The 15295-nt window shown below is 41.8% G+C and overlaps 1 protein-coding gene across 2 annotated transcripts in view; it reads left to right on the forward strand.

Annotated features, from left to right (window-relative positions):
• The window catches only part of LOC147684820 (cytochrome P450 3A21-like), a 265486-nt gene that overhangs the window by 214602 nt on the left and 35589 nt on the right, over positions 1–15295 (forward strand). For both annotated transcript variants that reach the window (XM_086940695.1, XM_086940694.1), the window contains exons 10-11: positions 3384–3544; positions 12695–12921. In XM_086940695.1, coding sequence (XP_086796821.1) covers positions 3384–3544; positions 12695–12921 — 388 coding nt within the window. The remainder of the gene's footprint in view (positions 1–3383; positions 3545–12694; positions 12922–15295) is intronic.

Here is a 15295-nt window from a genome sequence, read left to right on the forward strand (position 1 = left end):
ACCTGCTACAGCTCAATCCTGCGCTCACCCAGCACCTCCAACAAGAAACCTTGGATCTCTCTCACCTTTGCCTGTGGCAGTCTCACCACCATAAACATTGTATCCATCTCAATGACCAGAAAAGTCAACACCTCAAGGGGTCCTGCAATCTTTTCAGATGCCAAAGGTACCCCAAAACACCCTGCCATAGACTGAAAATGCTGCAGCGCCCCCAGATACTCCCCGGAGTCTTTTTGTCCCACAAACAAAAAATTGTTCAAATAGCACCCTGGAATCCACCTCTGGAATGTAATCGTTCACTGAAGCTCCCTCTGGCCATGATGAGTGATGGATCAGCTGGAGTTCCCCTGCCAATTTCTTTGGCACCATCCGCAATGGGGAAAGAGGCAAGTCAGAAATGGGCCAATCCAAGTAACGCCTTGCCATTCTCCCTTCTGCCACTTCCTTGGTCAGGTTCGACGTTACCACGTCCGGAAACTCCTTCACAGACTGCAAATTGTTGGCCCACTTATGTCCCCTAGACCCTTGGTACCCAAAGCTGAAACCTTCCCCGAAACCCCATTCAAGCTGCTAAGCCGCCTCCCTCTCCAGATACAATGCAAGATAAGGCCGTAGTACGTCAACTTTAATGGGGGTAGTTGCCTTTTGTCCCAGGGTGCCCTTGCTGACCCCACTCTAGTGAAGCCTTCCTCTTTTTGGCTGGGCTGGTCAGTGTGACACATTGGGGGATAGGGTGCCTCCCCCACATTTGGAACATTCTCATGCTTGAACTTGCACTGATGACGGGAACAGAAACCCTTGTTAAAATTCCAGCATGCCCCAACATTGGATCCCGCTGGTTTTAGTGCATAACCCGCTCCCTTTGGAGCGGACTTGGGCTGGAAAGGCAGTATGTATCGAAGCCATGGAATGAGTGTACAACATCCACTACATCCATAGTTCAGAGTTTACCCCCCCCCCCCCCCCACCCCCCTGGGCTTGTCCAGGTTCAGGCTCACCCTCGTCTGGAACTTCCAAAATGCATCTGGGCCATCTGAATGATGTCTATATACTTGAAACTTGAACAGGGCTATCACCCTGTCGCCTTGCTTTTTGCAATATTTGCTTGCATATATCAGGAAAGCAGATGTACAGTTCTCCAAATTATTTGGTACCCTGGGTCGTCTAGTCAGTTTCCACTCTTCCTTTTTGGCCCCTCCTTAGCCTGAATATCCCTATGGAAAAGTTTGTAAACATCAACATACTCATGCTTCCAAATTCTGTTCGTAGTCTTTTCGGATAAATGGGACCCCAAAGGAATTGTCAGATCCATGTAGGGCAGCCACTTCTTGTGCTTGTCATACCCAGATTCCTAAACCCCCCTTTTCCCCTCGGAGCCTTCCAAACTATGTCTGGCACCTCTTCCCCCTCAGCGGCCTTCTTACAACTGACACGCTTGCGTGAATCTTTCCCCTTCAAAATGCTCCTTAGTTTTGCCAGTCCTGACAGTGACTACTCCATCCCCTACAGACCTGCATTTGGTCACGTATTTTTTTTGCTCTCCATAACCCTAAACGGACCACTACTCACCCGCACCTGAAGGCAGCAGTTCAGCTTGCTTTTTCTCCGTGCGACGTTCGATGTCCCAGTTCTTCACCCTGGTCTTGGCGGCTTTCTGGTCAGCACATGACTGCTGCAAGACATCAACTGAAGTACATGTTACGTGCCCCTTTCCAGAGTAACGAACCTCAGGCAACTCCGCCTCCTCCTCCTCACGCAATTCACCTTCCTCCCAATTGTCACACTCCGCACCATAATCCATAATCCAGCACAAAGACATCGTCACACTCTTCCTCTTCACTTTCATCCTGCTGTGCCACATCTGCATGCCTCTGCACACTTGTATCATTGCTCTGCGGTGACCCTTAGGCCTGGGTGTGGTGAAATGCATGATTCCTCAGTGTATGGGTGGCCACCGGGGACCCCCAAGCCTCTTCGGGCCCACGTCTCAGGGCGATTATGTGTCCTGCTAGCTTCGTCCTTAGTCTGTCAACCTCTGTTTCTGACTTTCTCTGCATCTCTCCCTCGTGGCTGCCCCAACCAGGAGGGTCCTGAGCACCACTGGGCCTCCCTGCCGGTCCATACCCTGAGCCTGCCCAGCTGTCACCCGTAACCATTGGTCCACCCCAGCCCCATCAGCACCAACCCCTTTGCTGTCCGCCTCCTCTACACTGTCTCTGCTTGTTTTTGTCTGCCCACCAGCTACATCCTCAGCCTCCCGGGCCCTACACATTTGCTCCCAGTGTTCCTCAGTCTCCTGGACCAGGCGTCGCTACTCCAGAATCTCTATCTCTGTGTCCACTCCCTACCACCTGCCCGCCTGGGTCACACTGCCTGCTTGCCATGTGCTGCTCCCCCGTCCCCACCACCCTCAATGTTTCTGTTGGCTGCGCCCCCCGAATTCCTCAGCTTCTTAGTGGCAGGGCCCTTGGGCTTGTGGCCTGCCTTATTTACATTACCCAGGGCTGCCGCACTGCCTGCAATGTTGTTCCTCGCCAGCCCCAGCTGCCCCGTGGCCCGGGCTGGTCACGCCTGCGCTGGTAAGTGTGGGTGCAACGTGGTTGGCCCCACGAGTTGACCTGGAGAGCGGAGGAGGCAGGACCCGCCCACATCCGAAGCACAGGGAAGCACCTCCCACTCCAACCCCGCCTTTGCGGCGCTTGCCCACCCCTCCCACTTCCCCTGTCAGACTGCCTGACGCAGACCGCGTCGAGCGAGATAACCTAACCCTCACCTCCCCCAGCACCCTGGACCTCAAGAGATCCAGCACAGCCCTCACGTAAGCAGCGGTCAGCACAGCCATGCCCCCGCTCGAGTCCCGTAATTAGACAGCTGACCCAGATAAAAGAGAATCTGGCACCAACCGACGCACAAGGTAATTAAGCTACCTTTACATGTCCATACAAAACTTTAATAACCATCACTTACCTCCCAGCAATGCTCAGAGTCAGGAAGAGGCCGAATAAGCCTCTCCTGAATCTTACAACCCTTACTTCACTACCGCCCCTTCCCCCCTGACTACCTATCCTGACCCATGTCCTGTTTTGGCATGAATCACCCCGGGGATAACTAGTCTGCGACTAACTTCCCCCTGGGACCATCATTATATAGCATAGAACAACATTAAAACATATTATAACATAACAAATTAAAGGTGCAGCATGATACAACAGAGCACCTTAGCATAACATAGCCTAGCATAGAATAACAGAATAAAGCATATCATAGCATAACACAGCGCAGCTCAGAACAATATAACATACCACACCCTAACATTACAAAGCATAGCATACATGCTATCTCACTCTTTGTATCTCACTTTCCTGTTGATCCTCTTTCGACAGCACTAACTGATAGTGAAATTATGGCCCAAGCTGTGATCTTCATATTGGCTGGTTACGAGTCCACCAGCACTATCCTTTCTTTCCTGGCCTATAACCTGGCGACCCATCCTGACATTCAGCGGAAGTTGCAACAGGAGATAGATACTCTCCTACCAAACAAGGTGAGCCAAAGTTACCTGCCAAAGGAGGGTGCTAAAGGGAGTACTTTAAGGGACATGAGAGAAGGGCGGACAGGATATCTGCTAATGTTTGGAGGATGTTCATTCCCTTTCTCCTCTAATTGGTGGTCTAAGTAGTTTTTTTAATTCACATAGGCACCTTTAGCCACCAGAATCCAAACACATTTGTGATGCAGTGTTTTGGTGCCATTGGTAACTTTTGTGGAAATATAGTAGGAGTCACTTGCCTGGTCCTCTTCTAGTATCATGAAATATGGTTGAAGAAGGACCATGACAGCTAATTGTCACCCTGGTGCCCTGTTCACAGTTGGGTACATACTCAGGGCAGCAGTTAGCAGTCGTAACTGGTTTAAAAACGTTGCAAAATAAAATGTTCCTGCCCTTGGGAAAGACAATAAGCCCATCCCCAGCCTAGGGGTCAAACTTCCAAAGACCAATAAATATATGGGAAAATTCTTCTCTGCACGACCTTCTTTTAAACGTTGGTGGTCGCTCAAATAACCTCCTTAGCTCCAAGGTGGGATGGATGTGGTGTTTGGGGAAGAGAATCCTTCCAACTTTTGCCCAAGACTTCCCTTGGTCAAGGTGACTGGACAAAAGAATCCTTCCAAACCTATGCTTGAGTTAAAATATGAATCAGAAAATGTCCACCTCTTGGGAGGATCACAAGGAGTGATGGGGCAGAAACCATCCTCCTGGCACTTTGATAAGGTCGGGGAGGGGTGGTGCGAAGCAAAGCATCTTTTAAGATTAAGAACTATCTTCCTTGCTCTTGGGGAACTCTGGGTGGATAGATGCAGTAGACAAATAACCCTATGCAAACAATGACCTAGAAATGTCCTAGATTGTATTATATAAATTTGAATTTTGAAGTCCATAGGTAATGTGTCCTTCCTGCCCAGAGTGCTGTGCAGTGTCTCAAAATCTCTGGATTAATGTATATAACATCAGAAAGCACCCATACAGCAGAAGCCTCTGTCCTCATGTTAAGTCTGGTTTTGATTTGTCCAAAACTTTCTACTGCTCAGCTAAAACTTACATATATGCATTAAAATGGGAAACTATTGTGTTGCGGACCATCTGCTGTATTTTATTTTTCCTGCTTTATCAATCGAGTTTCCAGTATCGTCTAAGAGAATTGCCTAATTTTTGCACTTTATTTCGGAATATCCAAATGGAGCAAAACTAAGGATGTAAACAAAAAAGATCCTATGGATTCCATTGTAAATTATCATTATGTTTTCACTGTTAAAATCTAAAACGTAATGGCTTAGAAATTGATAAATTAAGGTTTCCACAACACCTCAACTCTGCGCTTGTACACATTTGTGACATCACAGTAACCTCAGTAATGAAAATGATTAATTTAGCGCTTTTTCATCACTCCTTACAGAAATTTAATACGAGTGTAGACTTTAGGAAATGTAGTTTCATTTTGCAAATAACAATGTCTAAAATCTTACTCAATGTGGATTTTTGAGTTTTTTTTGTCTAGTTTACCATGTGTGCATGATTGCCCATGTATATGTAAAACTGTGCACAACCTCCCAAATATCTGGGTGATTAAATAATTACAGCCCTATCAAAGTGGCACCTACATTTAAAAACAAATGAGGGAAACTGTGATTCAAGTTAGGCAAGCTTTTCAGTGTAGAAATCTTTCCTTGGTAACTGTTGGCCACAAACAGTACTGGACACCAATAGTCCAAGTAAATGTAAGTATAGCAGCCCGAACAAACTGACAGTGTTTCAACAGTACTTGTCAGTACACCATGTGGCTTACTTATTTTACACACTTTAAGAAAAAACCATTGGCATGTGCTCAAATTCAATAATAGTGTTGATGCTTTCCTTAAATTATATGGAATCTCTGATAGAGCAAGATATTGGTAGAAGAGAGCGTAATCGATAATAATATACAAGAGCTCATATAATTGTACAAGATGGCTCTTATCAAAGTTACAAAATGCTTAAGGATGTTTTGGTTCATGATTCCAATCATCACATAATTAATTTAATGATGACGAGCTAGTTAAGGAACTCCACTGAGAAAATGGTAAAAATCTAATTGATGAAACAAAAGCTAAATCTATGAGGAGCCTATATTAGTAGGCAGTACTGGATGCAAATGAAAATCTAATGCAGTGATTCAGTAAAGTTGGCTAGAAATTCTACTAGGGATCTGTTTGAGATCACAGGGAGTTAGGAGGATCCATCAGCTGGATATAACCTCTGAAACTCCCTCGAGAATAATAAGCTAATTGAGAAGATGTTATACAGGAGCCTACATCTATGTAGGTACCGCACCAATAAAGTAATGGGCTGGATATCATAAACAATTCATAAATTGAGGAAATATCCAGTTACAAATTACTTATACTATTTGTTCCTTCCATGTTGTTCAGCCCATGAGTAATAGAGCTAATTTTATCAATCCACCAGCATTCTGTTCTGTGGAGTATTGCAGCAATGTCACCTCCCATGTTAGTCTTTTTTGACATATCAGTAATTATCAAGGCCAACTTATTTTCACTGCAGATGGATTGTGTAAAATGTTGTACTAGCAGAGCATTTTCAATATTGTAGCATATACTTTTCTGATGTGAAAATTTAAAACATGCCCTTTGGGGTCAGACTACATAGATTCATTTATATGGGCGCCAAATGCTATCCATTGTTTGAATTGCAAGTACAGTGAAAGTTTATTTGAAGGATAGTTGCCTATGAGTCAATGTTTTTGTATTCATAGAGAATTAACAGCCTGTAGAGTTGCTACTTTTGTAAGAGCCAGTCACTGCCAAGAGCCCAATCGGGCCATAAGTGTGTCATTCTGGATCATGGATCTGTAGATTCCATCTGATTCTTTTTAAATGCAAACGTAGCCCCTTGCTAGATTGGGTTCACCCGCAAATAGCAGGTGCTTGTGCTTGGGAATGTATTTATCAATTGGATTTAAGTCTGAATTGAAGGAGAAGACCCTGGTTTCCGTTGGGGCTGATGTCCCATGTGTGGAGAATAAGGCAGTGCCTGCTTTGATATATGCTGACGACGCAGTCCTTTTGGCGAGGACTGCGTACTGTCTTAAAAAGCTAATCGTCAGCTATGTCAACTTTATGAAGTATTTGGGTTTGGAGCCAAATTATAAGAAAAGTTTTACAATGATTTATGGTCCTAGACACACCGAAACTCGCAGTTTAAACCTTGAGGGTAAATCCCTGGTAAGGGTCAGCACGTTTCCATTCTTAGGTTTGGAGTTTGATGAAAACTGTCAGTGGATTACCTGCGTAAAAAATAAAGTAACTCAATACACCCAAGCTATTGGTATGACATTCTCGCATGCAATGTCTATCGGAAAAAAGCCCATTGCTCCTATACTAGAAATGTATACCCGAAAATGTCTGCCAATTTTAACATATGGTATGGGTATCTGGGTATATAGGGACGCTTGTACACTGCAGCTAGAGGATTTTGCTGCCGAGTCCTAGGGGTTCCTCCTTCATCACTCCATTTTTCTCTCCATTTGGAGCTGGGATTGGACTATGTTCAAGACAAAATTAATGCTGCCCCTTTGGTACTCTGGTGTTCAATGTGGTCTAATAAAGAAGCCGATTTTAATTGAGCTGTTATTAGAGACTGTTTAGACTGCGCTCACGCTTTGTCCATTCCTTGGCTCCATTACATTAAAACTTGCTTTCTGTAATTATGCTATAGTTCCTTGTTTGAGCACCCAGAGTTAGTAGGAAAAGGAGATAGAAAGTTGGTCAAGGACAGTTTTTGCAAGCATAGACAATTGTCTAGGGAACTCTCTGAAGTGATCAAACCCTCAGTGAGAGAATACTGTATTATGCAAACAACCCCATCGACTGCTCTGTATTTTTTATGCATGACCAACCTCTATGAAAGAAACCTGCTGACGAAGTTTAGGCTGGGGTCGTTTTGTTGGATGATTTGCTTCCCCTTAGGCCAGTACACCCAAGAAACAATTGCAATTTGCCTTTGCGATGAACAAACAAGTCAACCTATTTTGCACTTTGGTTTTTTTTGTAAATTGTATCTCCCCTATAGTAGGAAGTTTTTACTTCTGCTATTGCGGAGTCATAAATTCCCTAAGTGCAAAGCAGCTTTTTATTTTCTTCAGCAACTTTTTGATTGTAATGTTTGCTTTGCAGTCGCAAGCTTCTTAAAATGTTCCCTCTCCAAGAGACGGAGTATGATGTTCTGAAAAAAAGCACCTTATGAAATGTTATGAATTATCCCATTTAAAATGTCTTTGTAATGCACTTTTGAATGCACCTTGGTGTTCTTAAACTTTTAAAATTGATTTTACAGAGCATTCAAGGTCTATATTTGATATTAATCTAGATCTTTGCTGTTTCTTCCAAATTTAGTAATGTTGTACTGTCACTTTATTAGCTATTTGATTAGTTTTTACTCTTGATAATTGACGTGAACTAACCTATGGTGTTTTTAATTTAAAATTTATGTGGCTGCTATTTCCTTTTGTATTTTTGTGTGCATCTTTTATGATCTATCTTTGGAAGATTGAATAAAGACAATTTGATTGATTGATTGAAGTCTGGTTTGAAGGTAGACACATTTGTCATGATTTGACTGAGGCTTTGCTTCAAAAAGTGATTCCCTATATCAACGCCATATCCTTGTGAGAGCCTGTCTACCAAGGCTTTTGGGATAACTCCTGCTGCATACCCCTTTTGAATATTTGTGATACAGCTTCTATGGAAGTTGCATTTTAACTATTTGTGGATGGACTGCACTGCTGCATACTACGGTGGTCCAGATTACCCAAACATGTACAACTTGAAACAATAGATGCTAACTCTGTAACTCGTCTTTTCATAAATACAATTTAACCTTTTCGATGCTGATGACGGCTCCCAGCCGTCATGCGTCACGGTGGGCGTGTGCTGATGACGGCCTGGAGCCGTCATGACCGCACCCGCAATTAGAACCTTCAGCACTGCGGCGGAATATGCGTCGCAGTGATGAGGTTAAAGTAAACTATAAAAACTATTTTCTACCTCTGCATTAATTAAATACAAAGTTTGTGAAAATACGTCTATTAGCACAATCATTATTTAACAACCGTGAACATACTGTACTAATGAAAAAGCTATTATCTTTGTAATATTAATCGGTAATGTAATCTATAAAAATAACATCCTGTATTAACAATCCTATTAGTTTAATTAACATATATGTTCCCAGATGCCAGTTATCTCCTCCTGGTTGTTAAACAACATTTTCTTCAAACATAAAGGTAGAGAAGCGAGAGCGACAACCTTTCAAGATAATAGCAAAAGAATTTTAAGACTTTTCAAATAACAGTTTTTTACTTCATCCTCTAAAAAGTGTTTGGTTTTGCAATAATACATGTGCCTGGATTATCATATATTTGATAGGCAGACTCATTATACAGCACCATATGGCAGTTTTTACTGTGGAAACTGTTTCATTTTATTTTTTTCATAAAAATTACCCACATTTTGCCTCAAAATAAGAAAGTACAACTAAAGTCCCCTTTAGCCACAGTAACCCATTGAAAAGCATAACCTGTGAAATAATTTCAAAGTAGTTCTAAAATTCTAGAAATACCTAGCATTTTAAAGTCCAGTCCTGATAAAACTCTTTCAGTGCTAGCCATATCTGCTTAAAACATGCCATGCCATGAAGATGTAACAGAGACAAACTACGGTTCCAAATATTTCCAAGACCTGGAAAAGCCAAGATTTTCACCTTACAATAGTTTATACAGAAAAGTAGCCCACACATTGTTTGAGGAGACAATGTCATTGGATTTGGCAAGGGGCAAAATACTGTCAGGTGGTTTTATGAACAGAACAAGGTTCCAGCAATTAGTCAGATTGTAAAAAATCTCTTGTGCTTCGAACTTTGTGTATTCTGCCCTGCAGCAGCCAAGCATACATGGGCAACTGTTAGTCTCATTTGCAAGACACTTATACTCTCATTATGAATGGTGATATCTAGTGCTTACTTTGTCAAATAAGTGCTGGGCCCAAAGATGTGCACCAGAGCCAATGTAGAATGCGAAGGCTGTAAGGACTTGATTCAACTTCATACTTATTTAATCCACCACCGACTTCCCCGGTATTTCTAACTCAATCTATTTAATCCCAGCTTTCTCCCTTTATCGCTGTTTACTTTTTCTTCCTCCTTATTCCACCCTTTTGTGTTTTTCTCTTTTGTGCACCGGATCACAGTCTGTTGGGAAATAATGAGTGCTGGTCCCCCCAAAATATTTGTGTCAGTGGGCCCCACCTCTAACCACCAGCTGAATTGTAGCACTAGCTGGTGGTATCTGTGGGGTCTGGCTCTTTCTGCAGGGTCATCCCAAACTTTTTGCCTTCATTCTCTATATTTCCTGTCCTCATTTTTATTGACTTCAGGACTCTGGGCACTTTACCATTAATAACCAGTGCTAAAGCGCTTCTGTTCTCTCCCTAAAACATGGTAACATTGGCTTATACACTATTGGCATATACACTTTACTTGTAAGTCCTTAGTAAAGTGACTTATATGTGCCCAGACCTGTAAATTAAATGCAACTAGTGGGCCTGCAGCACTGATTGTGCCACCCACGTCAGTAGCCCTTAAACATGGTTTAAGCCTGTCTCTGCAGAGCCAGTGTGTGCAGTTTTAATTTGCTGTTTCAACCTGGCTAACCTTTCCTTTTGATACATATAAGTCACCCCTAAGGTAAGCCCTAGTCCGCCCTATGGGCAGGGCAGGGTGTATATAAAAGGTAGGACATGTACTTTTGTGTTTTACATGTCCTTGTAGTGAAAAACTGCTAAATGTGTTTTTTCAGTACTGAAAGGCCTATCTCTCCCATAGGTTAGCATTGAGTTTTCCTTAAAACATCTACTAAATGTAATTTCCAATTGGGAGCAGATAGAAATTTAGAATTTGTTGTCTATGAACTCACAATTTAAAATTGCAGCTTATGGTGAGGTTGAATTTCAAATACTAAGGGGTCGAGTACAATCTGGTTAGGAAACCATTCCAGCCGAATCAGTTAAGGAATGCTTTCAGAACGACTCAGAGCGAGGGAGTCTGACCGATCTAGTTTTATGCATCCGGATACATGCGGATATCATTCGGTCATACAAGTTACTTTTTCAGCAGGCCCTGTGTAGGTTCTATAGCCAGCCTGCCTTCCATTGTGATCGGCCTGAATTTTGGATTTATACTGGTCCCTCGCGACCTCAAGTAACCTTTTGACCGCTAGTGACTTCTGAGCACTGTTTTCACATTTAATCTTTATAAATTCATATCTCGAGTGCTACTTATTGGATTTCTGTTGCTTTGGACTTGTTTCACTCTGATAAATATTCTCTATTTTTATAAAATAGTGTGGTCATTTGTGGTGTTTGCAATGTGTTACTGTAATTTAAGTGTTGCATAAATACTTTACACATTATCTCTTAAGTTAAGCCTGACTGCTCTGTGCCAAGGTACCAGAAGGTGAGCACAGGTTAATTTGTGTTTTATATCTGGCTTACCCTGACTAGGACTGTGGTCCCTAATTAGACAGCGTGCATACCTCTGCCAAAGAGACCCCATTTCAACAGTATCCAACCCAGAGTGTTATTTCCAGGGAGTTAAAAATGAACCCACATATGCCTTGTCGGGCCAGCTTTTCAGGCACTGTCAGATTATCCTATTGACCTGACTGACCGTGTTTCTGGAAACTAATGTTGTGTAAGTGGTTGCAGTGGACAGTGACATAATTGGTAATTAAGGTTTTTGGTACTTCTCATGGTATTTTGGTGATGACTGTGTGGGAATGTACAAACTAAATGCCTTTCCCCAATTCTTGACTCTGATCGTAGACAATTTAGCTATATGATATGCTTAATGGTGTTAAAGCCAGCACAGATGTCGAACAGAATCAAAGAGCATGTGCACCTTGGATCCATGGCGTGACGAGTTCTGCTGTAGTGAGCAGTTGAGTTTTTTTGGTTGCTTAATGGTTGTTGAACCTAAACAAAATTCACAACATTTTCTCCTCGAACCAGTCTCCTATTGGTATCTAGCGTATCTTTGTAATGAAAACACTGGATTGATGTTTATTGAGAGTTGCCAAATGAGCCTGTGGCGTGCCTCATTTATTAGAGGACATCATCTAAAGGGACCGTTTAATTGATGAATGAGGAGAAGAAGGGTGCCAATTGTTAATTTACTCATAATGAGAAGGTAGGTTCTGCAAGTATTTGAAGAAGGCAAGAATTTATTTCACATCCTACTACTTGTGGGATTTAAATGAGGGGATTCAACATAAGATCTTTTGTGAAGGGAATAAAGAGCGTAATAGTATGGAGATCCACCAACTCCTTAAAGATTCTATAGAGTCTGTATCACAAGTTTGCAGTTTTCGCAAGATGGGACAGAAAGTGAGGCTGCTAAGAAGGACCTATTTGTACGTGCAGTACTGAATATAGTATAGCATTCTATCAAGGTTAATTTCATTGTCTTCTATTTGTGTACTTGTGTTTTGCAGTGATACTTAAAGTGTCACTGGTGAACTATTGGTTGGCCATAGATTTTGCTTATTTGAACTCTTGGCCTTTGAAGCAGCTTGTGTGCTCAATGGCCCAATGTCTACATAACATATACATGATCAATTATTTGTTTTTCTTTCTTAAGCCAATACCACAATAGTCAATTGGGGTGGCACCCAAGCTCCTTAGAAAACAGAAGGCTTATACTCCTAATTAGAACTCTTGCTTAGGAAATAGTAAGTGTGCAGAGACATGTCTGAGCAAGGTTTTGTAAATCTTTTTAAATTGGCATAAATAACATGAAACTGTTTTGGGAAGATGTATGACCCAGAAGGGCGAAGGGACTGGATTTGTGAACCATCCACTTCAGGATTCTAACCCCTTGAAGCCAACGTACGTCTGCATCATGACACTCCGGGGAGCCTCTGTGCACTTTATACATTTCACTCATCAATCTCACTCATCTTCTAAGAGATGCCTTAGTAATAAGATCTCTTGCACTACATGGGTGATGCCTTTGTGTCAAATAAGAAAACTGTATATCACGTATAGCGTTTCATCTCTAATCTACGGTACTTTCCATTAACTGTAGGCTCCTCCCACATATGATGCACTGCTACAGATGGAGTACTTGGAGATGGCAATTAATGAGACCCTCCGAATGTACCCTACTGGAGGACGTCTTGACAGAGTCTGTAAGAAGACTGTGGAGCTGAATGGAGTGACAATCCCAGAAGGAATGGTGGTGATGATCCCGTTATATACACTGCACCGGGATCCAGAGTATTGGCCAGAACCAGACATGTTCAATCCAGACAGGTATCATTCCCATATGAAGGGTGCAAGAAGAAGAGATAGAGTGGCAGTGATGAAGTCCATTAATATTATGGCTAATTCTAATTTCAAGTCACGATCAAGATGCTAAAGATATAAGGACATAGTGGATAAGAAAACTGGCATAAATTAAGATAGGAGTTTCAAGTCACTTTTATGCCAGAGGTAGGTTAAACTAAAATTGCGGTCTCTTACAGCACACTTTACAGATCTACATTGAGTTTGGCATCTGCACAATAAAGATGGGTGTAAACATATCGGGACCAGTTCATAAAAGTATTTACGTTAAGGAGTTCTCTTTTATGTACTCTTACACGCTTTTGAAATGACCAAGGGCTAGATGTATCAAGATACCCTTTAGCGAATCTCAAATAGCGATTTTTAAGGAATCGCTATTTGAGATTTGCAAAAAGGTATGTATGTAGAAATTCGCAAATTTTTAGCGATTTCTTAAAATTCCTTAATTGCGATTAGCAAATTGCTAATCGCAATTAAGGAATAATTTCCCATTCATTTCTATGGGCCAGGAGGCTCATAGGAAGGAATGGAAAATTATTCTCAATTTGCGAATCGCAATTAGCTAATCGCAAATTGAGAATAATTTCAAGGGTGCAAGGGTGTCTTAAGGACACCCTGCTGCACCCCAGAAATTGACATGTGTGCGCATATGGCGTACATACATGCCCTAAGGGCATGTATGAGCGTCACATGCCACCTTTACAAATTGCAAAAAGTGCATTTGTAAAAGAAATCGCAAATTACCACCAACTACAAGTTGGTGGTAATTTGCGATTTCTTAAAGGAAAATGCTTGATGCATAGCATTTAAGAAATCGCAATTTGCGATTCCTTAAATGCTGACGCAAAGTTAAGGAATCGCGAATTTTGCGATTCCTTAAATTTGCGATGCGATTTTTTCATACATCGCATTTCCTGTTTTTCTGTCGCAAACGCTGCTATTTTGCGATCCGCAGCATTTGCGACAAAAAACGCTTGATACATCTAGCCCCAAATCTCTAAAAATAAAATACAAAGAGGATACCATCCTTTCTTACTCGAATATAAATATTCCTCTTTAAATCCCATTTGAGATGTTTTGGGACCAATTTAAAGGAGGGCAAGAATACAGGAATGAATTCAACTTGAAGACTACCTCACATATTACAACATTTCTTTGTGAATCCCCCCATGTATGCATTCCTAGGGCAACAAGTTACAATTGGAGACTCCACAGCAGGATGGCTGGAACAGGAACAGAAAGGAACTAATTGCAAGCTTCCCAGCTAATTACAATATGAGCGGTAATTCCTGTCAGGTCAAACCTGCTGATATTTGTCCGGGAAAAAACACTCGGAATTTTCCAGAACATTTAGATTTTGGTTTGGCAAGTGCCAAAATCGCCCTGTTTCTCCCTATAAAGTTGCTATTTACAGCAGCTGATAAAATTCTAACTTGGATTTCATCAGGTGCAATAAATATTTTCCTGCCGCTTGCAATGATGGCAAAAAGTTTTACACTTGGGAAGGTATTTAATTGCCTTGCAGCAGTTATGTTGGGGACAAATGAATTTATTGAAGAAATTGTGGCAGTGCATTTTAAAACACATTGACACAGTAACCTTGCTCAAGGAGGTAAATACTGTGTTAAAGAAAGGGTTGGAGGCTTTTTCCTTCGCTGATCTCTCTCTCCCTCTCTCTTTCTCTCTCTCACTCTCTATCTCCATCTCTGCTCCTTTATCCTGCTTGCTATATATTTATCCTTCTTTTCACCATTTTTCCTTTCTATGTATATGACCCACTTTACCATTGTTCCTCATGTAATCCCTTATTCTAAGCCTCTTTTTGGCCTCCTCTCGCCTTATATGCATCACAAACCACCATTAATGCAAACAGTCATTTCCATGCTGTAATTAGAAATAGAATTCAGCAGACCCATGTGTAAGACATTCAAACTATCTATAATTTTATAAACTTAGGGGGCAGTTTCATATAAAGCCTGTGCCACCATTTTGAGCTGAAGCTTAAAAGAGCTACAGCAGAGATATGGTTCCACCTAATACACTTGTAAATAATTGTTTGTCCTGGAACTTTCAAGGAATGTTCTGCTTTCAGCTGGAAATGTAGTGGGATTTCCGGACATCTCCGTAGTAATTAAAGAGCACAACAGAACATAACACACATAAAACCAAGCAAAATAACAATACAACCAACACATAACAGGACACAACCGAAGAAAACATTCACAACACAATGGAACCCAACAACCGCAGTACGAAACAACAATACCACAATGAGATAATTGATCACAAAAACAAAGCAGCCCATAAAACAAGAAAACACATCACCACCACAACAAAATGG

Source organism: Lissotriton vulgaris, chromosome 10 (genome assembly GCF_964263255.1).
Source record: "Lissotriton vulgaris chromosome 10, aLisVul1.2, whole genome shotgun sequence".
NCBI classification, from domain to species: Eukaryota; Metazoa; Chordata; class Amphibia; order Caudata; family Salamandridae; genus Lissotriton; species Lissotriton vulgaris.